Here is a 26,055-nt window from a genome sequence, read left to right on the forward strand (position 1 = left end):
TGATATTCAAATAACCTGCGAGGGCCATTTGACGGCGCGGGGACCTAGGCATTTCCAATTCACTATTTGCATAGATCAGCCGTCTTTGAAAAGGAAAGGAGCAGTTGTCTTCCATAACATTAAAAAGCCTAGTTATCAAATCAAGTGCTTAGTTTGGGGGCTTTTAAAACGTTTACATTTTATCTCAGGTTGCCCTTTACCGTTTGACATGCAAATTTGGTGCAGTTAATTTAGACAATTAAAAAGATCTTCAAGGGAGCTTTGTCACGGAGAATATTTGGAGTTTTCCCCGTGGACCAGCTGAGATAAAGTTGGCCAGAACAAATGATGTCTAGGAGATTAATTAGATATTTGATAAGACATGAATCCCTAATAAGGGAATACAAGGCACAGGGGGCTGCTGTGTGCTCTAAGTCAAAATTAATAACATTTAACAAGATTTTCATTTAGGCATGAAATGTCTTTTCCGGGGTATTGACTCTAGCGATTTATTCCCCTGAGTCGCCTCCCAACGTAGAGGGCCTTGGGAGCTAAAAGACTTCTTTTAAAAAGCTTTTTCCTTTCACAGATTGTTTTTAAATCGCTTTTTAAAAACAAACAAACCCACTGGAGTTTTGTCCGACCCCTCCGGGAGGTGTAGCCACCTCCACAGTTAAAGCTGCCAAGGATCTTTGCTTTATTTTAGGGGCTCCAGAGTTTTAAAATGTCACCTTTTGAGAGCTGTCTCGTTAAGTAATACAACTACACGTTCTTATAACCCAATTTAATTTACGCTATTGATATACAAATAAATAATTTTGACTTCTCAAAAATGTATATGTATTATGGCTTTTGTAACTCACATAAAACCTTACATTACCTAAAACTAACATTAAGGGAATTTTTTCCCCAACAACAAAAAAAAAGTCGACCCATGTAAAGGTTATTGACAGGGGAACAGGATTAAAAAAAAGGAAGTGTATTGTTCAGAGTCCTTTAATAATACCAAAATGAAAATATGATGTCAAGATTTTCTTCATACAGATAAACGCATTTAATTTCTTTAGATGACCTTAACTTACGTGTTTGTGAGTGAAATGATAACTCAACATTTTAAATATCTTTTACATATATACTGACTTTCACAAAGTGCATCAGAAAATTAAAAAAAAAAAACTCCCTGAATTTCAGGAATTCACCAAAAAAAAAAACCCTCTATTCGAATGAACATTTACAAGAAAATAAAAAAGAACACAATCTTTTGAACCCTATTTATACAGATGTTATGAAATACAGAGAAACTGTCACTAGACTTCCAGTTTAATTTCTCACCTTAAGCCTTTTTTTGATGCTTCCTTTTTTAGGAAAAAAAAAAAGTCTCATTGTAAGTAGATATCAAGCAGGACTTGGAGCATTTTATATATAATATAATCCACACAAAGGGTCTGTTTTTATAGGTCCCGTTTGTTTTCAAATGTTCTGACAGTCCTTTGCAGAGTGGTGGCTTGGGTTTTGTTTTTTTGTTTTTTTGTTTTTTTTGTTTTTTTTTTTTTTTTTGAGAAAAGGAAAGAGAAGGGTAGTGGAGGGGAGGGTGGGCGGTGGGGGAGGAGGGAGCGTTTCTGTGTATTGCTCTTCGCTGGAGAAGTTTGTGTGAGTGGTGTGTGTGTGTGTGTGTGTGTGTGTACGCGCGCGCGCGCACGAATGTGCGTGCTTGTGGTTGTGGGTCTCCGGTGTGTGTGTCTGCCTGTGTGTGCAGTTTTTTAAAGTGGTGTCTGTGTCGGAGGATGGTTTGCTTTTGTTCCTGGACCACGCGTTCGATTCCGGTCGGGGCTGGGCCAGCGAGCAGGGCCGAGGAGCCGGGTGCCGCTCCCCTCCGCGCCGGCCCGGGCGCGTCCCTGGAGCCCCCGCCCGTCCGTGCCCCGCTCGCTGGCCCCCCGAACCTCTCGCTCGCTCGCGGCGTCTCTACTCTGTCGCTCGCGCTTCCCGGCCGGCCTCTAAGAGTCGTTGGGGCCAGACGCGCCTTCCTTGCCTCCCGCCGAGGCCGCCGCGGCCGCCGCGGCCGCCGCCGCCGCCGCCGCCGCCGCCGCAGCCGCCGCCCGGGCGGCACTGACGCTGGAGTCGTGCAGGATGAGGTCGGGGGACTCGGAGCGGGGCGTCTCCAGGTTGCTGGCGTCCGTGTCACTGTCGCTGCCCTTTTTGCCCCCGCCGCCCCCGTTGTGCGTCTTAATGTGTTTGCTCAGGTGGTCGCTGCGCATGAAGCGCTTGTTGCACACCGGACAGGCGAAGCGCTTCTCGCCCGTGTGAGTCCGCAGGTGCCGCTGCAGCTCGTCCGAGCGCGTGAAGCGCTTGCCGCAGAAGAGCCAGTTGCACACGAAGGGCCGCTCGCCCGTGTGCCAGCGCAGGTGTGCCTTCAGGTGCGACGTCTTGCCGTACACCTTGCCGCAGCCCGGGATGTGGCAGCTGTGCAGGCCCTTGCGTCGCAGGCTCGCTCCGGCCGGGCCCAGCCGCTCCGCCTCCTGGCAGTTGGGGCAGTCGCAGGTGGCGCGGCCGGAGTAGCGGCGGGCGGAGCGCGCCGAGCTCCCCCCGGCGGCCGCGGCCGCGGCGCCCGAGATCATGGCGCTGGCAGCTGCAGCCGCCACGGCGGCGCTGGAGTCCGAGTAGGAGGGCAGCACCGGCTTGAAGCCGTCCTGGGCCAGCAGGTGCTGGCTGGTGGAGAGCAAGTGCGAGGCGGCGGCGGCCGAGGAGCCGAGGCCCGTGGAGCTGAAGGCCGAGTGCGTGAGCGAGCTGAAGTCGGGGTTGTAGGTGCCGAGCTGCGAGTGCAGCGAGGCCTGGGGGGCGCCCGAGTGCAGCGAGCTCTGGAGCCCCCCAGCGGGGTTCTGCACCTCCAGCCACGAGCCCGGGCTGCTGTGCACGTCCCACCACGACGACGCCGCGCCGTTGGTCACCTCGCCCGCCGCCAGCGTCGAGTGGAAGCCTGACTTGTACCACGACTCGTACGGGTGCGCCATGCCCACGCGCGGGTACAGGCCGTCGGCCGCCGTCGTGTGCACCTTGGAGATGAAGGCCGACTGGCCGCCCGCCTCCTGCGGGGACACTCCGGCCGCCGCCGCCGCGGCCGCCGCCGAGTTGGAGAAGAGGCCGCCGTAGTCGCTGCTGAAAGCGGACGACGTGGGGGACGTGGAGGCCAGGCAGAAGGCGCTGTTGGCTGCGCCCGAGCCGCCCGCCAGGCCGCCCGAGCCGCGGCCACCGGTGGCCACGGCGAAGCCCGAGAGGCTGGAGCCGAGGTTGCAGCTGGACGAGGAGCGCTTCCAGGGGTGGAAGCCGCCCTTGGCGAAGGCGCTCGACTCCGGCAGCGTCGTCAGCGGGCTCGTGTTGCCGATCTTGTTGCAGGTCGCCGCCAGCATGGCCAACGGGGTCGTTCCGAAGCGCGGCTCTTCCTGGAGTGGGTGGGGTGAGGGAGGGAGCAAGGAGAAGGAGGGCAGGAAGAAGTGGGAGGAAGACACAAAGTGCACCCGTGAGCAGCCTCGTTTCCCCGCGGCTGGTCCCGGGGGGTCGTGGCTCCCGGGCTCGCGCCTCCTCCCCGCGCGCTCGCCAAGGATGCGCCGCGCCCCGCGCGGGGCGGAGGCGATCCCAGGGGCGAGGGGCCCGGCGCTGCAAAGTTGTGTGCTTCGGTGGGGGCTACAGATCAAAGACGTCTCCGTGCTCCCCGGCTCGGCCGCTGCAAGCCCTACCCCGGGCCGGACTGGGGCCGCTCGCCTCCCGCGCGCCGTGAGCCCGCTCCTCTCCCCGAGGCCCCCACATCGCCCTTCGGAGCAGAGCGCGGAAGTAAACACAACGACGACCAACGCCGAGTGAGGGCGGAGGCGGCCGACACTGCGGCTCGGGGGCTGGAGAAACTTGGGACACTGCTTCCCGGCGTGGCTACGGCTTGACTCTTTTTTTTTTTTTTTAATAGAAAACACTGGTGTGTGTGTTTTCTTTCTTTTTTTTTTAATGTTTACACCCCCGCCCCCAAACCCTCGATTATGAAAACAAGAATCCGCGAAGGGGACCCAGCGATGGATTTCAAAGTCACAGGCGAACTGGGGAGCCAGAGAAGTGTAGATGTTTGTTAACGTGACTACACGGACTGCAAAAACGATTAAGGCTGTTTTCTGGAAACACCACTGTCGCGTAATTGCAACAATCCCCGGAGCAAGGGGGGATGGGGTATAAATCACCAGGGGGAAGAAAAGAAACCTCTAGGTTTTCTTTAAAGCCACATTAAAAAAGGAAAAAAAAAAAAAAGACTTGCTTAACAAATCATTTCCTTACAAAGGCATCTCCTAGGTTTCAATAACTTGGAAAGAATCAGTCCCAGAAACGTGGAAAGTGCTAAAAGGAGCTGAAGCTGCAGCTTGCAGTCCGGCAGCAACAGTTTCTCCAGAGCCGCGGACGCGGAGAAGCCATAACGAAAATTCACTGCAGTTAAAGCAAGCAAGCGCCTTGCCGCACTTCCGACTTACCCCGAGTATAGACGTGGCCATAGCAGGTCCCTTGGGCTGCGCGGCGGGGCCGGGAGCGGGGCTGAGCCTGGCGGCTGCTCCGGAAAGCTGCTCGGATCCCGCGCAGCTCCCGCGTCCCCGCGCTCGCGCCGAGCGGACTCCGGGCTCCCGCCGGCTAAACTCAGCCTAAGTGCGAGGAGCGCCCGCTTTGAAGTGCCGCTGGCTGCGCCTCTCGCCCAATGAGGGCGCAGGCGGAGCAGACGGGAGCTGCCCCGCAGCCAATCAGACGCGCCGAGGGGCCCAAGCCAGGGCTCCCGGCGCGTGCCAGTCAAGGCGGCTAGCGAGGTGTCGGGAGGGGAGGGGAGGGGAGCGTAGGGGGGGGCGCGGGCTAGAGCCCGGAGAAATTACAGTGCAATTAAACATTTACACACACGCACCAAGCCAGGTTGAAGTCGCGCCGAGACCCAGCCACAAGCCCCCCGAACCACCCCGAGATGATGCAAGTTAGAACTGACAGCCCCGCTCCACTCCCCACTTGTGGGAAAGGAGGCAAGAGGGGAGGGGGCGCCGAGGCGGAGGCCGCAGCAGCGAGGCCTAAGTAAAGACGGAAATGTCAACGCTCACTTGGTGTGTCTAGGCTCTCGCCTGCAAAGCACAACTTCAGCTGGAATCCATCATCCTCGCTCGCAGTTCTATCGTTGTCGTTTGTCTTCTACCCAGTTCGTCTCTCCCCACCCCCCACCCCCGGTCCCCCCACCCCGCAACTGGGATTCGGTTTTACCCACTCCGGAGTCACATTGAGGAGAGGGCGCGAAAGGACAGCTCCTCCGAGAGGAGAGAAATAGGCCTCTCGGTCCAGGTCTACACCCACAGACTTGTTGGGAGGGCCTGGAGCCTGCGCATCCCGCTCCTTCCCCCAGAGGTCTAAGTGACTTCCTAATTGTCGCTCTGGCCTCTGACCCGGGGGGTAATACAAGTGCCACTCACACCAGAAGCTTCTAGTGGTAATTGAGGGCACCCTTTGTACCGTTTCGCCAGCGCCTAGATACCAGGTTAACCCAGTTGTCAAATACGACTAAACAGTGGGAAGTGCTGATTATCTGCCGGGTTTCGCAGGGGGCCGGCGTGGGGGTGGGAGGCATCAACCCATACAACACGCTGCACGAAGCCGCTTATTTTCACGCTGTAACAACTTTGGAAACATAGACCCGCGCGAGCTGCGCCCGCCCCCACCGCCACCCCCGCCGAAGCAGCAGCTTGCTCCGCTGTTTGTTTAACCCGGTGAAGATTTGCACGTCACGTTTCAGCCTGGAGTCGAGTTTTCTTGCCCCAGCTTCCGCCCACTCCCAGCCCAGACCCCCTGGGCCTGGAGGCTCTCCTGCGCAGCCCAGGCACTGCGTGCAGAGATGGGCTCTCCCCACGCAGCGCCCTGCTTTCGTGACCGTGCTCCTGGAGCCTCTCCTGGGGACCTCCATCCGCCAGCGCGGGGCACAAGGCCACACGTGGGCGCCTCCGCATTTCGCAGGCTGGAAGCATCCTGAAGTCCTCTCCGGATCTTGTCGGTGTGCAAAGAGGTGTCCCCAGGCAGACAACTGCGCGTGCTGGAGCCCCTCAGCGAGCGCTGAGCTGGTCGCTTTGCTCTCTGGGTCTCGCTTTCTCTTTCTTCTTCAGGCCAGTTGGAGCTGCTTTTGAACCAGAAATACCAGCGTCCTCGGACAGACCTGGGGGCTGGTTTTTAATGTACCACATTCCCCCCTCCAAACCCACATCCAGCTTTTCAGAAGACATTGTAACCAGGACCCCCGAATGCTTGGGTGCAAGAGAGGAGTCGCTGCTGAGGGGACCCAGTAAGGAGGAGTGGAAGCGTGCCCCGAACTGTCTTCTCTCCTCTTGGCAGTATGGCTTGGCCCAAAAGTGCGACCCCTGGGGCTCTTCCCTGTGCCCTAAGATGGAGCCTGCGTGCATCCCGGTGCACTCGGTGGGTGGGAGGGCTGCATAGGTTGCTTTCTTTGCTTTTCGTTATGATACCTTTGCTCAGAATGGTCCCCCCCCCCAACCCCTCCACATACACACATTGTTTTAAGGGGGCGAAAGCACCGAGGAGATTGTGAAGGAGAAAGGGGAAGGAGAGGAGAGGGGAGAGAGTGAGGAGACCCGCGCGGCTATCCCGAAGCACTGTGCCCTGGGGGACTGCGGTGCAAGGGAAGGGGGGGTGGCCTTGGAGAAGGTGTCAAAAGCCCCTGGGGGACTCAGGCTGGAAGGTTAAGGGGCGGGGGGGCATCCAGGCAGCCTGGAAGAGCCGGGAAGCCCGGCAGGGGGACCCGGGAGCCGTTCCCAACAGGTGACTTCTGCCCTGGAAGGGGAGACTGGTGCTCGGCTTCCCGTAGAGTCTCCGCGTCGATTTACTAATAGGGGGATTGTTAAGTGGCAGCGAGGCGTTTCCGACTCACCCACTGCAGCCGGGGTAGGAGAAGCGCGGAGGTTTCCCCTTACCACCTCCTCCCCCACCTCCAGCACACCCCCTCCTTAAGGAAACCTGACAACGTAATAAATAAGACAATCCGAAAAGCCACTTAGCACTAGTGACATTTTCAAGTCAACCATTTAAAACAGCTCACGCTGGCACCTCGGGCTCCGGGAGCCCCGGCTGCCTTCCTCTTCTTCTTCTCCGCTCCTCCCCTCCCCCTCCTGCCGTTTCCAACGTGGTTCCAGCTGTCAGACTCCCTACGTGGGCACTCGGATATTCCTTTAGATGCACGCGTCCGGATCACAATAAAAGTTAGGGAAATCTTCCAAACGAACGCAGGCGGACACCCGGGCCACTTCAACTCTAAGGTGGGGCCCCAAGGAAATCTTCCCAAAGAAGTCCAGTTTTTTTTTTTTTCCGTGTGACAGATTTTTTCATCCTCTAAAAAATCTAGTTTTTAAACAAAGATCAATGTGTTATGCTAAAGTGTTGAGCTGACTGTTAAAACATTTGGGGAAATAATGACAATGTAACAAAGGCCTGGTTTGGAGTGAATCATCACCCTTTTAAAAGTTAAAGCAATTTTCGGGAGAATAGCTTTCAGCAAACGCTTTACATTATTCAAAACGGCCAAATAATGCTCTATTATAGCGCCTGAATGCTGCCAGTCAGCCCCTAAGTGCAATTTGTGCAAAGGCCCCGGTGCCTTATCTCCACTTCTTTATAAAGAGGTGAATATAAAACAATTTCTTCCAAACCCAGACAGAGAGCACGAAAATTGCTTCCCTTTCTGCAATCAGGGCAATTTAACTGGAGTGCAATTAGCACTATTAAATGTCGATTCTGCATAAACAAATCTGACTGAGCAGCGAAAGTGGGGTGAGAACCTCATATACACTGAAACTGATTTTTTAAAATTATGTATCCGGGTCCTTTACAATTGATCCGTGACGTTTTCATCTTGGAATATATTTACATCGCAAATACACTATGGTTAAATCAACATAATTTTTTTTTGCAAAAAAAAATTCAATAGGAATCCTAATAAAGAAGAATAGGGTAATTAAAGGGAAGAGTTCACTTCCTTTGAACAAATATTGTTTCTCCCATCTTGCCTCTCCCGAGAGCTTTGATCTGAGCAACTGCTCAAGTTGCTGCGTTTAGAAGGCAGAGCCGGGGAAACAATTCCGTCATTAGCGCTGATCCGAAGGACTGGAGCTCCTACACTACAGGGGGAAAAAAAAAAAAAAAAAGCTTCTCCCCGAAGCACAGGAAGCAGGGTGGGGACGGGAGGACCATCTATCTTCTGAATATTTCGAAATATTAGGTGTCTGCCCAGACTCCCCGGGGCTTCGGCCACTCGCAGAGTTAGCAGCGCACGTACAGCACCAGGGTGTGGGGGGGGGGGTGGACTTGGGGAGACTTGAAGATGTGGGCGGGAGAGGAGGCGTTGGGGGAGGAGGAACCGAAGGTTCTCGCACGGGCCCTGCTGGCTGCTGCCAAAGCCTCGACCACCAGGACCGGGATGCCCCGGGGGCGGAGACAGGGGAGAGGGAAGAGAGAGGAGCCCGGGAAAAGCATTTATCTGACCTGTCCTCCTCCCACCTGCCTTTATTTACTTATTTGGTAAGCCACGGCGCTCCCTTTTTGAATCATTTGCTCAGTTAATTATGCTTTTCATTTGCATGATCTACACTAGAGCAGTGATTATCAGGTCAGCACGATGTGGGGATTGGGGAGATACATTAATAACTTGGGTTAAAAAAAAAAAAAGCTGCCCCCTGTGTACCATAGTCGCCTGCCACGAACAAGGGCGAAGGAAACGGGTACAGACGGAAGCGCCTGTTGAGTGCAGTGAATCCTTTCCACAGTTGGAGCTTGCCAGTTGTGGGTGCAAATGAAATGCAGCTTTTGATTAGAAGGGAATCTTTTCTAGTTAACACATATTTATATTTTAAAAAGCGCAAGGCTTGAGATCAAATGAATGGAGAAAATTAATTGAAAATTGAGGAACTCTCCCACAATTTCTGCTGAGCTTTCATTTAATACTTGTTCTATAACGCCTTAATTCCAACCCAACCCTCGCATAGAAAAGAGCCTGGAAGGATCTTTTCTCTACCTCAGAAGTGATACTGCTATTTAGGGGTGGCAGGAGATGCAAATCCTTCTTGCCTGCGAGGTCTACTGGAGAAAGTGAAAACCCCTAGTGTATTAAGTACACTCCAAACATTTGCTACACAACTAATTTTCTGCTGCTGGATGTATCTGGGCCTTATATTTTAAGCCTGCCTTGATCTGTTTATCTGAGCCAAAAATGCATTAACAATTAAAGGAAAGACTCTGGTGTGTCAAAGGAAGGAAGGTGACTGTAGACTGTGTGATGATTTTAATGACTGCAATTATTGGAAGATTATTCAACAAGCATCATAGATTTGTTTACTGCATTACTCGGAAACTATGGGGGGCCTATTCGGCTAGGAGTTTTACCTTCCTCCCTCCATTACCAACTACCACAGAGGGGTCTCAGACCTAAGCAAATGTGTCATTCGGTGTTGGCTTTCTTCTTTTTTAGAGCATCTCTATTAAAATAAGGCACAATTTGTTCAATTTGTTGTCTCAGCCAACTTAAATGGAACCATCTTGGGAACATTAATCTTTCCAGCTAACAAAAAAAAAAAAAAAAAAAAAAAAGCCAAAGGCCAGAGGATTCCGATGATCATCGTTTAGCAACTTCCAGCCAGGGTACCAGTTTCCTCAGTTAGACTCTTTCATAGGCAACTTTTGAGGATACTTCCAACTCAACCTTCTCCCTCCAGGGCTTGGAGGAGACACTACAAGCACAGGATGTTAAACAGGAGTGTAGGCATATCTCCAGGACTCCATACTGGAGAAAGTTTGGCTGCTTCTTCCTTCTTTTTAGCATGCCCCTCCCCCCCTATGATTTCCTATCACAGCTTCCCGGGGTTACCATGTTAGAAATAAATAAATAAAAAGAAAAGGTATGCCTAAGACAATACCAGTGTGCCGCCAAGGAGATTTTTACTGTACAGACAGACATAAAGGATGCAAATAAGGAAGGTTTCTTGTCTGGTATAAACAATAATCAATAAATCATAGCCTGGGCTTCGCTCATTAGAGAATTAGTAATTTGTTAAAGAAAAGGAGAGAGAGAGAAAATTGCTAATTTGGAAGTGGGCTTTGAAAAGAAAAGAAAAAAGAAAAGAATAGTAAATATCTCCAGCAAGCCCCCCCCCTCCCCTCCTCCCTCCCCTGAGGCACTGAGACTGCAGTGGCCTGGCCACTGTGGTGCTCTTCCTGGGTCTGTAATCATCCAGCCTCAGGATTAAGGTGGGCTTTGGCTGGAACCGAAACCTTCCCTGTTCAAACAGGAACCTGCAGAACCCTGCAAGTGGCAATTAGGAGCCTATTACAAGCCATTAGATTGATCAATGTACCTTAAACAATGCGAATGATTTATATGGCTGATTTACAGGGGGGAAGAAAAGGGAAAGGCTGGGGGAAGGACGGCTCCAGCTTCTTTACATCCATTGCACTGTTCTGCAGAAAGCCCCCGGGTTCAGCCTCTGTTCATCACCGCTTGGAACCACCAGAGCAATTTATTTAGAAAACTTTTCAAGCACAGACACAGGCTCGCCTGGCTTGTCCGGTGGGTGGCGAGATGCACATTCTTTGCCCCTTTCTCTACTTTCTAAGGAAGAGCTTAGAAAGACCGAGGCCGGGAGGAGCAGCCGGGGGTCACAGCGAAGCCACTCCCCCAACGGAGGACACCGCCCGGGGCGGTCCCAGCTGCCGTCCTTCCCCGGGTCTGTCCCCGGAGAGGGGGAGGAGGACTCACATACTTGTGTAACGCAGTGCTGGAGAGCTGTGTGGCCTCCTAATTACGGCAGGAACACAGGACCAGGAGCCCTTGAAGTTTCAGGCGCGACTGGGGAGGAGCTGCGACCCAGCTCCCCGCGTGCACAGGACGCGGGGGTGGAGGGGTGGGGGGGAGGGGACTCCGCCGAACAGAACCCCTAGCTAGGGCTGACTATTTTGGCTAATGTGGAGAAGACAAAATTACAACAGAGTTGAAGCGATCAAAGCTGGCCCCCGCCACCCCTCCTCCCGCCCTCCTCCCGGCCCCAAGTCTGTTTGTAGTTGTCTCCACCGCTGCAGACGCCCGTCGGTCTTCTCACGACAAGGAAATTCCTGCCAGTGTTTCCAGAGCCTGCAAGGAGAGGACAGATGCACTTGGCACTTCCCGGAGGAGAATTCCCTTTGTCTTATCTCCCCCTCCCCCAGTCCGCTCGGGCTCCGCGGGCGAGGGAGACCCCGGGCGCCCAGGGGGGCGGCTGCGCCCAAGCCCACGTCCGCGCTGCCCCTGCTGCTCCCTCCTCTTCCTCCTCCCTCGCTGTCTCTTTCCCAACCTTCTCTCTTCCTTCCGCCTCCCTCCTCGCGCTGCTCTAGGTCCTCTCACCCCTCCAGTCTTCTCCCGGGTTCCCACTCCCGGAGTTGGGGCAGGCGCTGCTTGTCTCCCAGCCTTCCGTGGTTTGGCGGGAAAGGGCTTCGTCCTGGCTTGCTCGTGGACGTCTGGAACCAATCCTTGAACGTGTGCCTAAATGTGCAATGGCAAGCAGAGCGGGCTGATAGTGGGGCTCAGAGGGAAGAGGGAAAAACAAACAGGGAAACCACTTGCTTTGGGAGAGTTGCTACCCGGGTCTTTTGCAGCCGGTATAAGGTGGGAATCCTGGGTTCCTTAGGAACCCTTCTAAGGGGATCACGATTTCACACCCCCACCCCACTACCAACTGCTCTCATCTGCCCTTTATTTTTTTTTAAGAATTTATTGATTCATTCATGAGAGAGATAAAGAGGGGGGGGGGGCAGAGACCCAGGCAGAGGGAGAAACAGGCTCCGTGCAGGGAGCCCGATGCAGGACTCGACCCCAGATCTCCAGGATCACGCCCTGGGCTGAAGCTCGGCGCCCAACCGCTGAGCCACCAAGGGATCCCCCCATCCTCTGCCCTTTATTACCCCAGATCTCGCTCTCCTGAGTTCTGCTCTCAGTTCCTTCCAATCGCCTGCTTCCAGGGATTTCTCAGGGCCCTCCTCCGGCTGAGGAAGGAGTTTGGTTATAAGCTTCCCACCCAGGAGCCCTGTACTGTGATATCCCCGGGAACAGGCCAGTCCGGGGGTTGGAGGGCGGCACCCGTCCAGGCCCTCCGGGGTCCTCTCCTGTCTCACGCACCGAGGGATGTCACACCCGCCCCCGGGGCGAGACCAGACTGACCCCTCCACCCCGACTCGCTTCCAGGCGTACACGGGGGCAGAGGGAGGCCCGCACACAGCAGCCACGTGCGCCCCCGCCGCCGCACACTTCCGCGGGCACGCGCCGGCCTGGGGGCAGGTGACACCGCCGCGGGGAGGCGGGCTTGGCGCTCCGGGCGCCTCTCCGGGCGCCGAGACCTTCAGGTCCCGCAGAGCCCGCCGCGCCCCCGCCCCCGGCCTCGCCCCCGCCCCGCGCGGGGCCCTGCACCTCTGCCCGCGGAGCCCCCAGCGCCCCTCTTCCAGAAGCCTGCGCCCGCCCCCTGGCCAGAGGCCCGGCCACATCTGGGATGCATTGCCCCCTAATCGCCAACCCCATTATTGTGATCAAGCGAACGTCGCTAATCTCTACACTTATTGTTTAGGTAAATAGAGGCTGCGTTTAATCAATACGCAGGGCCCCAGCCCTCGCTGCGCCAAGTAACTTAAGTCAACGGTGAAGATTTCAGCGTGTGCGCAATTACCGAGCCCAAGGAATAGTCACTCCAGCCTAATCCCACGGCCCCCTCCGGGCCCCGGGGGGCGGGAGGACGCCACCGGGGAGCCTCCACCCTCCACGGGATCGAGGGGCCGCTCCCTCCCGGGAAGAAAAGGATCTTGCGGCCGCGACGCCGCTCGCCCTGGCGCGGGGGCCTGCGGCTGACCTGGGGGCCGCCCTCTCCTGCGGGCTCCGCGCTCCCGCCACTCGGAACCTGCAGCTGCGGGGGGGGGGGTGCTCCGCCCCCCGGGCCCGGGCGGGCGGGAAGGCCGAGGGCGGGGCGCGGGGGCGGGGCGGGGCGCGGGGTGCAGCGCGGCCCCCGCCCGCAGTCTCGCTCCCCCCTTCCCCGCCCGAACTCCAAAGCCGAGCCTGGGCGCGCGCAGAGCGCGCTATTTGTGCAGCTTCTTAAATAGTTATTGTTTCTTAATTAAGAGGACTTTAGCCCAACCCATTGGAGGGGGCGGGGGGGTGGGGTCGGGGATCCGCAGCGGGGGGTGGTCGGGCCCGGGGAGGCCGGCTCGGGAGGCGGGCGGCTCGGGCGCAGCCTGGCTGCTGCAGCGCCTGAGAGCGAGGGCGAGGGCCTCGGGGCCACGGCAGGGAGAGTAGGTCAGTGGGAAATCTGCCCGGGGGCTGCAGAGAGAGCCGAGCTCGCCCGCCGCTCTGCACGGGGGCCCAGGAGGTTAACCCTACAGTCGGAGGCACTAGCGCTTTCTCCTGGGGCATTTCGTCGCGGGCCTCATCTGTGTCTCCTGGTGCCTCTCTCTGCCGCTGCATCCCCGGGATGTTGGATATAAACAACCAATAACTCCGGTTGTAATCAGATACCCGCCCTTCGTGGAATGGGCCCGCTTGATTTAAATAGGCCGGATTCTAAAGTCAACTCATCATTTGCAAGTTTAGGGTGTCGGCGCAACCACCGAACTAAATCACAGCTGGAGCTGGAAGGAAGGCCGACAGTATTGGATGGCGCCTGGCTGTTTTTAATTTTTGGATTTGAACAGTTCTCCTATAAGGTATCTCTCTGCTTTCTCTTTCCCTTAAAAGTTAAATAGCATTTAGAACACGAGGAAAATTAAACACAAATGTCAGTGCAATCCTGAAATCCTTTTTCTCTCTGTTCCTTCTTCCTGAGTCTCCCCTCTGCGGGCCCCCAGCTTCCACCCAAGCCCGTGACTCTCCTCATCAGACATTCAGATCTTTCACCACCCTGTTGCCAGTTAGTCCAGAGGACATAACTATGACTTCAGACTCTTAATTGGGAATATCGACTTAACTTTTTCTGGGCTGTGGTTGTTTTTAAGCTAGGACAAGGAGAAGAGAGGCAAGGGGGCTGAAGGCCAGGACTGCTCAGCCCTTTGGGACTTTTAGGAGCTCCATGTGAGTCAAGGTCCACCACTGGAGGCTGTGATCCTGGGCAGACCAGGAAACTTCTCAGTTTCCTCCTCTCCTAACAAACTAATAATTTAGACTTGGAAGGATTGTTACAAGAGTTAAATAAAACTATGTAGGACGATCCTGGCAATATGCTCAAAATGTAATAGTTGAACTTTAAAAAAGTTCTTGCCTCCTATTTTCCACTGAAATAGCATTCCCACCTAAAACTCACTGTGGAACTAAAGCCAAAACCAATAGCTTACCTTAAGATAGAACTTTTGTTTGTGTGTGGAAAGCCCAGGGCCTAGTACAAAATCAGGTTGGGTGAAGATGAACATAGAAACAGTTCAGAGTTTCTGTTTCGGAAGGAGTGAGGTTTTAGCTGCTCCAATCTGCAGCACATTTCATGGGCCAGCTTTCAGGTCTGCACATGGAAGAGAGGAGGCCCTGTCTCTACTAGAGATGGCTAACATTTATCCAGCACTTATTATATGCCAGGCACTCTGCCAAGTGCTTTACACACAGCATTTCATTTAATCCACGTAATAAATCTTATCAGGTGAGTATTATTGCTATCTCTCTTTTTAAAGTTTTATTATGGAAAAGCTCAACTATATATTTAAAAGTAGAGGAAATATGCTAATGAGCCCCTCTGTATTCTTCAGCCAGCATCAACAATTGTCAGCTCCTTGCCAACCTTGTTTAATCTCTACCCCATCCATATCCTCCTCCCATATTTTAATGCAAATCTCAGACGTCATATTATTTATTTGTAAATACCCTAGTACGTCTTAAAATATCAAAAGACTCTTTTAAAAAACCAGAACCGTACTACTACGTTTTAATCGTACCTGAACACATTTGAAATAATTCCTTAATATTATCAAACATCAGTGTTCAAAGTCTCCCCAGTTGTCTCATAAATGAGTTTTTACAATTGCTCTTTTTCCTTTCAAATCAGATCTAAGCAATATCCACACATTTAGTCTCTCAAATCTCTTTTAATCTATAGGCCCTTCTCCCTCTATTTCTTTCCTTGCAATTTATTTATTGAAGTAACCACATTTGTCCTGATATCCTTTTTATAAATGAAAAAACGGATCAGCAAAAGGTAGAAAAGGAGTTCAGTCCTAGCTATGTCTGACTCCAGAGTCCAAGCCCTAATGGCTTTATTATATTCCCTTTAAATCAAGTGATGAAAAGCAAGACACAGGAAAATACAATCACCCATTAAAGATTTCAGAACATGCATGACTCTCCTAAGTAACCAGTTCCTTTACCAAGTGCCCACAGAAAACCATTCACTTAAAACCCAGGCAGGGTTTGAAATGTGGGAAAAGAAATTGAAAACAGGGTAGCTCAGTATCCTCCTTATGTTTTGAATCTAACTAAATAATTCTTGTATGCAAATGTATCTGTAACATGGTGAAAGGATTTTTATTTCCAACCAATATTTGGCGAAGCAAAAACATCTCTTGAATCTACCAGTTTCCTTTTCCTCTCTTTGCTTCCTTTAGTTTCCTGCTATTCTCCCCTTTTTTTCTGCCCTCTATAGCTAGATAAGGAGAAAATATCTCTTTTAAGTAGTTATTTTAAAATACCAGTCAAATTAACAATTTGGTAGTTTGATATGTGATATCTGGCTTTTGTTACAGTAGTTTTGAAACCACAGTTACCCTAGCAACTGTGAATACATTTTTTTCTTTAAAAAATTTTTAGCTGTCGAGGAGAAAAAAAAGAAAAAGAAAACTTCTTGCCAGAATTTTCCCATAATAGCTTCCATTAACTGCAGTGACTTCTATTGGAGAGGCCAGCACTGCTGTCTCCTGCTGTCACCATTCACTGATCTAGCAGATGTTTTGTTTGATAAGGCCAATTTGAGCTTTATAAAACATTTATTTTTTCACCTCCAAGGAGCAAATACCAGTAAGGATGGGATTCAGTGTCTATCACTGCATACCCTACAAGGGCCTCAACCTGCCAGTGGAGTTTCTAGGTGAGAAGAAATACTAAAACAAACCTAAAGGCTTCATTTATTTTTTTTTAAAGAGGGGGGATGGTTAAACACATTAGATCAGTCCCTAGAGACTTAGCAAGAGGAAAAGAGTGAGAAGAGCCAACAGTCTACTATGGAATCTTTCTGGAAAACACCTGGTGGATGTGTGCCCAAAGGTGATGCTAGTTAGTGAGATGAGGGAATAAGATAGAGAGTGATGCACATTGCATTGAGTTTTATAGATTCGAAAAACCGTGTGTTAGCATTTCCAGGAGGTGAAGTAGAGAAGAATCAGCAAGGGGAAAAGGTGTCCATTGGAGCTTTGGGAGCAGTAAACTTTGAGCATTTGTGAGAATATTCACTTGCTTTTGAATAAAATTCCTCTCACAATCGTGCTCCTAACACACGTAGCTCTAGATTACTTTCTTTTTTTAAAAGAATTTATTTATTTATTCATGAGAGACACAGAGGGAGAGACAGAGACATAGGCAGAGAGAGAGAGAGAGACAGAGAGAGGGAGAGAGAGAGGCTCCTCACAGAGGACCTGCTGTAGGACTCGATCCCCAGGACCCCGGGATCATACCGCGAGCCAAAGGCAGACTCAACCACTGAGCCATCCAGGTGCCCCTAGATTACTCTTTCCAAAGAAACGAAACAAACAAATTAAAAGAAGTGCTGGGTGGTTCTGTTCTTATTGGTAAGGTGCTTCCTTTCATGAGTCTTCTGTGGGATTGTTTATTTTGTCCTTCTGCAGAAGACCAAATAAAAGAAATCTGGTTCAGGAAGTCCAGAACCTCTGCAATATAATGGCTCAACAAAATGAAGGTTCCAGTTCTTCAATTTCACTTTAAATTGCTCTACCTGGGTAAAATAATGTGACTTGAGGGGCACCAGGGTGGCTCAGTCGGTTAAGGATCTGCCTTCAACTCAGGTCATGATCCCAAGGTCCTGGGATCAGCCCTACATTGTCCCGGCTCCTTGCTCAGCAGGGAATCTGCTTCTCCCTCTGGCTCTGCCCCTCATGCTGACTCTCTCTCTCTTTCTCTCATAAATAAATAAAAATCTTTAAAAAAAAATCTTTCAACTCGAGGAATTACATTTTTAGGCAGGATGAGAACTAAAAAGAGAGAGGAAGAGAATATCAATTCCATTTGCAGAAAATGTAATTTCTCTACTGTAAACTCATCCTGAACAACAACAACAAAATTTTTGCAAATATATGCACATTCCTCTCTAAGTCAAAATAGAAGATTTAAAAAAAAAAAAAAAAGCAGAACCGGCAATGTCCTAGTTAGGGCTTTTTCTTAACTACTTGAACAATTAAAGAAATGTACTGCTTCTTTTTTTTCCCAGCTTCTTTGGAGATATAGTTGACATATAAAGTTGTGTAAGTGTAAGGTGTACAACATGTTGATTTGATGCACAAATATATTGTGAAATGATTACCACAATAAGGTAACAGTTAAGATATCCATCACCTCGTGTAATGTGAGAACTTTTAAGACTTACTCTATTTTAAAAATTTTTTATTTTATTTTTTAAAATATTTTATTTATTTATTTATGAGAGACACAGAGACACAGGCAGAAGGAGAAGCAGGCTTCCTGTAAGGAGCCCGATGTGGGACTTGATCCCAGATCCTGGGATCATGCCCTGAGCTGAAGGCAGATGCTCAACTGCTGAGCCACTCAGGTGTGCCAAGATCTACTCTTCTAGCAACTTCCAAACATACAATACAGCATTGTTAACTACAGTCCCCACGCTGTACATCCTTAGATCCCCAGAATTTACTCATCTCATGGCCAGAAGTTTTACCTTTCCACCAACATCTCCTCATTTGTCCCCCAGCCAGCCAGTCAGGAATTCAGAGAGAGTACAGTGGGGAATGGATGACTTGTCTCTGCTCCACAGAGAAGCATCAGCTGAGAAGCCTCAAGACTGAACTGGCATCTCCTGGATGAGTCTTCATTCACATGTCTGGCAGTTGATGCTGGCCCTCCGCCAGGGTACCCATATGTGGTTTCTCCTGGTGGTTTCTCTGCATGGGCTAGTTTGGGCTTCCTCACAGCCTGCATATGAATTCCTGGAGTGAGTGTCCCAGGAGAGCAGGATGGAACATGTGGCATTTTTGTGATCATTCTGCAGAGCTCTGTTCTTTGGGGCAGTCACAAATGTTTGCCTAGTGGTTAGGGGAAAGGACATAAACTCTTCCTCTCCATGGGAGAAATGTTTAGGTCACATTGTAGAAAGAGCACATAGGATCCGAAATACTGTTTCAGCCCCTTTTGGAAAATATTGTCTGCGACAAGGTACGTATATCTGTGTAAAGGAGCCTCCTAACAGACTGCAGAGAGTTGACATCTGAGTGCTACTTTTTATTGCCTGTGGCAGTTGAAAATTAAATTTTTTCCTCAAAGACTGAGACATAAAGCAGGATTTTACATACTCCCTATGCTTTCTTTTATTTTTTTCCCTATGCTTTCTTTATTAGGGATTATTTTTCACTAGTTTCATAGAAGTGTAAAATTTGCAGTGTTTTAATATTTTGCTTTCACCTGCACAATTAGTAAGTACATTACAATTCTTTAAATTTCTTTTTTTTTTTTCAATTCTTTAAATTTCTCATCAGCAGATAAACAACCTCAGGTCCAGACATTTCTATACCTATGGAAGTTTCTGTTTTGGCTCAAAACACTGCAATGAAGAATGAGAATATTGATATAATAACTCCATTATTCACATCTCTTTAAAATAAAATTTGACAGGGACCTGGGTGGCTCAGTGGTTGAGCGTCTGCCTTTGGCTTGGTGCGTTGTGTTGGGATCGAGTCCCACATCAGGCTCCTCTCAGGGAGCCTGCATCTCCCTCTGTCTATGTCTCTGCCTTTCTCTGTGTCTCTCATGAATAAATACATAAAATCTTTAAAAATAAAATAAAATTTGACAGACTGCTTTAATAGAGGACTGTTGATAATAGGAAAAATAATGCTCAATTACTCAGCTGGGCTTTTTTTTTAATTAGCTTCTATTTGATTATATAATGCAGAGGTTTGGACTATTGGAAATCAGCCTACATCTTTGAAAGAAACTTTAATAATTTTAATAATTTTCTTTGTCACTGCAGGTCTTTTATAAAATATATATTATAAATATATATATATATATTATAAATATATATATAAAATATATATTATAAATATATATATAAAAGACCTGCAGTCATATATAAATATAAATATATAAATATATATATATATATATATATAAAAGACCTGCAGTTAAAAGAGACTGAGGAGATGTCCTAATGTTTGGTTAACAAATTAAAAACCCATGTTTAAATGCTTTAATATCCTGGTCCTCTTTCACTGTGTCATCAGGGGTTGATTTACTAGCTGTAAAATTACATAAGAAATCTTTTAAATGTAGAACTGTTGACAATGTTTACAGTATTTGAACTTCTGTACATATACTGTGATCTTCTGATAATAACTACATCAATTGTGACAGCTCACTTTAGCTCACCCAGACTAGCTCTGAAATCAGGGATGCATTTTCAGAGATCTGAGACGGATCATGAGGCGGGGTTTGATTTCAGTATCCAATGCTTGTTATAAATTCAACAGTTCTGGCCTTTTCCACCCTTCTCCAAGTCCTTTCTGCAAACTTTATGAACAAAACACCTCTTTTAAGAACCAAACCATTGGTATATTTGGATAACCTATCAAGTAAGAAGGCAGAAAAGATGTTGATTATATAGCAAGAACAGACCCAAGGGAAAGGAATTTTGGAAGCTGACGGTCTATCACTTTAAAACATTAAGTTGAATGTAATCCATTTCAGTTAATAGTTATATCAGATGAGGAGACATTAGCTCAGAGCTAACCCATTTTTGCTATATGCCTAACTCCACCATAATGGAGAAACAGAGAAAGAAGTAACAGAAATGTGAATAAGTTCCGATTCATTTGGTTACATGTGTCAAAACAACGAGAAACCAAGATAAATGTATTGGCTTGAAGTTTAGAAAATAGAAGTTTACTTCTAAACTGATATGGTGGAAAAACAAACGAACAAACAAACAAACAAACTGATAAGGTGGGATCCCTGGGTGGCTCAGCCTAGGACGTGATCCTGGTGTCCTGTCCTGGGATCGAGTCCTACATCAGGCTCCCTGCATGGAGCCTGCTTCTCCCTCTGCCTGGGTCTCTGCCTCTCTCTGTGTGTCTCTCATGAATAAATAAGTAAAATCTTAAAAAAAGAAAAAACCTAAACCTGATCAGGGATTCAACTCCTCTCTTTTTTTTTTTTTAATTTTTTATTTATTTATGATAGTCACACAGAGAGAGAGGCAGAGGGAGAAGCAGGCTCCATGCACCGGGAGCCCGACGTGGGATTCGATCCCGGGTCTCCAGGATCACGCCCTGGGCCAAAGGCAGGCACTAAGCCGCTGCGCCTCCCAGGGTTCCCTCAGCTCCTCTCTTGATATCTCACCTACTCAGTATACAGTCTTAAAGATCAAGATGCTTAAGTTCCAGCTACTGATTCGACATTCTGGTCAGCAAAAAGAAGGAAAAGCAAAGGGGCAACCCTGGTGGCTCAGAGGTTTAGTGCTACCTTCAGCCCGGGGCCTGATCCTGGAGACCTGGGATCAAGTCCTGTGTCAGACTCCCTACATGGAGCCCGTCTCTGCCTGTGTCTCTGCCTCTCTCTCTCTCTCTCTCTCTCTCAGGAATAAATAAAATACATTAAAAAAAAAAAAAAAAAGAAGAAGGAAAGGCAAAGGAAACATATTCCCTCCCCTTAACAACAACTTCCCAGGAGCTAAACTCAACACTTCAGTTAAGACCTCATATAGTAGAATTTACTCACATCCAGGTGCAAAGAAGACTGGGAAGTAGTCTTTATTCCTCATGGCCATGTCTCTAGCTAAAAAAAAAATCTGTAACCAAGGGAAAGGGGGAGATGACACACAGGAGGGCAAATAGTGTACCCTACCACAAAATGAGTGTTTTGGGGGAAGAGGGATGATCTGGAAACCAAGAACTTGCTGTGCTGAGACAAGTTTATACTCCATTTGTAAACTTCGTTCTATCCAGTTGAACATCCAGGATTATATATAAATGAGACAAAGTATTATCGATGTTGGTAAGTGTGAAAATGGCATGTGGTCATGTTAAAATAACTCTCTTTTTAAAAAATTTATACTGAGGGATGCCTGGGTGGCTCAGCGGTTTAGCGCCTGCCTTCAGCCCAGGGCGTGATCCTAGAGACCCGGGATTGAGTCCTGCGTCGGACTCCCTGAGTGGAGCCTGCTTCTCCCTCTGCCTGTGTCTCTGACTCTCTCTCTCTCTCACTCTCTCTCTCTTTGTGTGTGTGTCTCTCATGAATAGATAAATAAAATCTTTTTAAAAATTTATATTGAGATTGTGAAGAGATGAAATAATATGATCTCTGGGATTCACTTAACTTTTTTTGTTTATTTATTTTTTTGCAATCTCTACACACAATGTAGGGCTCCACTCAATCCCGAGATCAAGGGTCCTATGCTCCTCCAACTGAGCCAGCCAGGCATCCCTGTTGGATTTGCTTAAAACAGTTCTGCAAGGAAAAACACTGGTGGGGTAGAGGAAAATGAAGGAAATATGGCCAAAATATTGATAATTTTAAAATCGGGTTTATAGGTATATGGGATTTATCATCCTACTATATTTTAGTATGTTTGAAATATTTCACAATAGAATTTTTATTTGTAAATAACCAGAATCGAAATTTCTAAATCCTAGATGGTAATATGGGTTCCTTATAGCCTTGGCTAAATTACTGAATGTTTCTGAGTCTCAGTTTCTTCATCTGTAAAATGCGGATGATGATACTTATTCTAACCAGTTAACAGCATTACACTAAAGGTCAGATGTAAAAATCCTGAAAGTGTTTCAGAACCTATAATGTAGGATGGTATCAGTTGTTAATGATATGCTTGCTATCATTTTTGTTATCATTATTAATGTGAGAGCAGAGGGCATGTCTCATTATTCACTGCCGTGAATCATTTACCAGTGACTAGTAAAATGCCTGACACAGAATAGATAGGAAATAAATGCTGGATGTGTAAGAACAACAATTGTTAAGAAAAAAAAATAGGTACCTGAAATTGACAGGGATAGAAGAGATCTGAGAAATAATCAAATAACCTCATATGACAGTTGAGGAAACTGAGGCCCAGAGCAATTAAATGGTTGGCTTAAGTGACGCAGGATGACAGAGTTTTAGTACAGTGGAAGAGGCAAAGGCATAGTCTGTCTTAGAATCACAAGGGAAATACCAGAGACCCAAAGAGAATTTTACTCCCTTTTTCGCTGCTTTGGGAAAAAGTACCATAATATAATCATGCTACTTCTTGTTACAGTTGGAAAGAACAGTGCGTTCTCTAGCAGTACTCAGAGTTTGTTCTCTTAACTACCGTTTCCAAACAGGAGGCTAACCAGTGGGAACTCATAAATCCTTTTGTCATGCAAACCTGTTGGTTCTAATAATGGCCCCATCATAAGAATTGGTCTTGTAGTAGGAACAAGTATTTACAATCTTTTCTTTAAAAGTTCTCATAATACTGTTACATAATCTTTGTGGTCAAAGGCTGTGAATTTGGTCCAATTCTTTCAGAGGAAATTCTCCACATGAACATGTATCTGAATTGATCATTTCACCAATGTCCTGTCACAACAGGGCTGAGTTAGGACCACATTTTCAGATGAACACTCTGTTTTAATATGTTGGATACGGATGCTCAACACTCTCTGAGAGAATAACAGCAGATAGCAACCATCAAGTAGCCAAGATTCCAATAATAGAAATGATCAGATATTATTTATTTTGGCATACAATAAATATGTATTTTTGCTCATGAATCTATGGTTCAGTTAGGTAGTTCTGCTGCTCTGAGCTGGGCTTTGTTGGTCTCATCTGGGTTCACCTGAATCTGTGATCAGCTGGCAGGTCAGCTTGGAGCTAATTGGACTAGGACGGTCACGGAGAAGGTGACTTATTCCTGCACACTCGTTCCCTAGCAGGCTAACCCTGCTTTTCCATCATGTGAAAGCAGATTTTCAAAAGCACCAACAAAAGCATGGAAGGCTACTTGAGTTCTCAGCTCAGAACAGACACATTCACTTCTGCTGCGTTGTATTGGTTAAGCAAGCAACAAGTCCAGTAGAGTTTCAGAAGTAGGGAAAATAGATTCCACCTCAGGATGGGAGAAGCTCAAAGTCATATCATAAGAGGCATGGATACTGGGAAGAGAGGAATTGAGGCCATTTTTTGCTATCAGGCTACCATAACAAGGATGGGATTGTGCTAGGGATACCTTAGTGAGGTTTCTCCTTGGAGTAACCAGACACAGCTTTCAAAGTGCTTTACCTCTTGAGTTAGGAGAAGGGGGAAATTTCATGGGAATAATGGAGAAAATCTTAAAGTCAGGCAGTCTGGAAACAGGTATAAGACTTTAGAAGGTTACAAAAATAGGCCCAGGTGTTATTTTTCTGTGCTTTCCAAAGCTTGCCTATAGCCAATAAGAACATAAATTTCTGTGTTCCAGGCATTAGCTCTTTGCAAATAGCAGCTCATTTAATCCTTATAACCACCATATGAAATATCATTATTCCTTCCTTATGGAGGCTTGGGAAGGTTAAAGACTAAGCCGACTGATCAAGGCCTCTCAGCCCTAGCAGAGGGAGTATGGTTTCAAACCTCCTGCACTCTTACTTCAAGGCCAGTGGGAGATAGTAAACACTATGCTGTTTAGTTTCGTAAAATGCAGAAGCTTCCTCTACTCTGCAAATAACATTGCACATCTATTTGGAGGTACAGAAAAAAACCTGACAATCTCAAATAAGTAATAGAATTTCATCTGCAGTTAATATAGTAAAGCAGGTTGGTGTCAAATCAGAAAGCAGGAGTCAACAAACTTCTTTCCTTTTTTAAAAGATTTTATTTATTTATTCATGGGAGACAGAGAGAGGCAGAGGCAGAGGGAGAAGCAGGTTTCCTGTGGGGAACCTAATGGGGGGGCTCCATCCCAGGACCCCAGGATCACAACCTGAGCCGAAGGCAGGCATTTAACCACTGAGCCACCCAGGAGCCCCCAACAAATTTTTCCTATCAAGGACCAGAGAGTAAACATTTTAGGCTTCTGGGTCATATGGTCTCTGTAACAACTCTCAAGTCTGCTTTTATAGTACAATTCAGCCAGAGACAATGTGTAAATGAATGAGTGGCTGTGTGCCAACAAAATTTTATTTACAAAAATAGGTGGCTAGCCACATTTGTCATAGAGAATTTGAAACCAAGCCAGGGCTTAGCAAAAATGTACTTTGTTCCAAAAGACAGTTTGATGTGTTCTCCAAATCCTCTCAAACATAATAATAATAATCATGCACATTATAATAATTTATATATGCTACTAATAAAAGATACTTTTACAAATAAGACAAAATCATGACTGTCACACAAGTATTAAAAAATACATGTCAAAGATTTTATTTAATTTGTTAGTTAATGAGGGAAACAGTAAGAGGTTAAAATTCTTTTAAAGAAGAATCCAAAGAACAAACACATATGACAGCATTCATGAATGCTGACATTAATTTGTTAGTAGATTAAAAACTGATCAATATTTACAGAGAACAAAATTTAATGTTTGGAATCATCTCTTCTGTAGAATAACGGTCAATTGCATCCTATAAATAAGTTGTACCTGAAGCACAACTTATTTATGGGGATATAAGAATACCCGTCACCCAAGAAAGTAGAATTCACAATGTAAATAATAAAGTGTATCTAATATAATAATTTAAAAACTCTAAGATGTGAAGAAGCAGGAAAATTATAAGGAGAAAAATCAATAGAAATGGGGGGAAATGACACAGATGATAGAATTCAGTAGGCGAAGACATTGAAATAGTTACCACAACTGTATTGCATATGTTGCAAAATCTAGTAGTAGTTTTCAATAGAGGAGTGATCCTCCCTCCTGCCCCCTAAGTGACATTTGGCAATGTCTGGAGACAATTTGGTTGTCACAATTTGACAGAAGTGGTGCTACTGGCAAGTAGTAGGTAGAAGCCAAGGTTGCTGCTCACCATCCTACAGTGCACAGGACAGCCTCCACAGCAAAGAATTATTCGCCCCAAAATGTCAGTAGTGCTGAGGTTGAGAAACCCTGAACTAGAGGAAAGATTGAATATGTTAAGTAGAGACATCGAAGGTCTGAAAAAGACACAAATTGAATTCGTAGAGATGAAACAATGACCGAGATGAAAAAATAGACTGGATAGGATTAATTACAGGTTGGATGTTGCAGAAAAAACAAATGAACTTGAAGACATGGCAATATAAACTACACACAATGAACTCAGACAAAAGCGAGTCTGGGGGAACAAAAGGAACAGCATCAGTGAGCTGTGGGGCAACTTCAAGTGGCCTAATAGACGTGTAATTGGAGCCCTGACAGAAAGAGGGGTGGGAGTGACAGGAAAAAAAGTCTTTGAAAAAATAAAAAGCCAAAATTTTCCCAAATTTAATACAAACTAGATCCAAGAAGTTCAACAAACCCCAAGCACAAGAAACATGAAGAAAACACCGAGGCAACATCATGATCAAATTACTTAAAATAAGTTATTAAGAGAAAATACTAAAAGCAACCAGAGAGGAAAAAAAAAAAGATGTGACATGTACAGAGGAACAAAGATAATGATGACAGAGCATTTCTTGACAGAAACAATAAACAATGAAAAAAAAATTTAAAAATCAACATCTTTAAAGTACTGAAACAAAAAGCTATCTTAGAGATACTACACTAAAATATCTTTTAAAAATGAAGGCAAAAATGAAGACTTTTTCAGACATTAAAAAGATGAAAGAATTGATCCCGGTGTTATCTACATTGTGAAAAATGTTAA

At 47.5% G+C, this 26,055-nt stretch overlaps 1 protein-coding gene and 1 long non-coding RNA gene across 2 annotated transcripts; both read right to left on the bottom strand.

Annotated features, from left to right (window-relative positions):
* Nucleotides 1-748: 748 nt before the first annotated feature.
* On the bottom strand, nucleotides 749-4,652 carry SP9 (Sp9 transcription factor). Its single transcript, XM_072811037.1, has 2 exons — nucleotides 4,485-4,652; nucleotides 749-3,416 (listed from the first exon to the last, which is right to left on the bottom strand). The coding sequence occupies exons 1-2, from the start codon at nucleotides 4,503-4,505 to the stop codon at nucleotides 1,974-1,976; spliced, it is 1,464 nt and encodes a 487-aa protein (XP_072667138.1). The 5' UTR covers nucleotides 4,506-4,652; the 3' UTR covers nucleotides 749-1,973.
* A 5,300-nt stretch (nucleotides 4,653-9,952) lies between these two features.
* LOC140624306 (uncharacterized) lies at nucleotides 9,953-12,101 on the bottom strand. The gene is made up of 3 exons (XR_012023799.1): nucleotides 11,965-12,101; nucleotides 11,408-11,545; nucleotides 9,953-11,158 (listed from the first exon to the last, which is right to left on the bottom strand). It is a non-coding gene; the product is annotated as an uncharacterized lncRNA (long non-coding RNA).
* Nucleotides 12,102-26,055: the final 13,954 nt, after the last annotated feature.

The sequence above is a fragment of the Canis lupus genome, chromosome 34 (assembly GCF_048164855.1).
Source record: "Canis lupus baileyi chromosome 34, mCanLup2.hap1, whole genome shotgun sequence".
Classification (NCBI taxonomy): domain Eukaryota; kingdom Metazoa; phylum Chordata; class Mammalia; order Carnivora; family Canidae; genus Canis; species Canis lupus.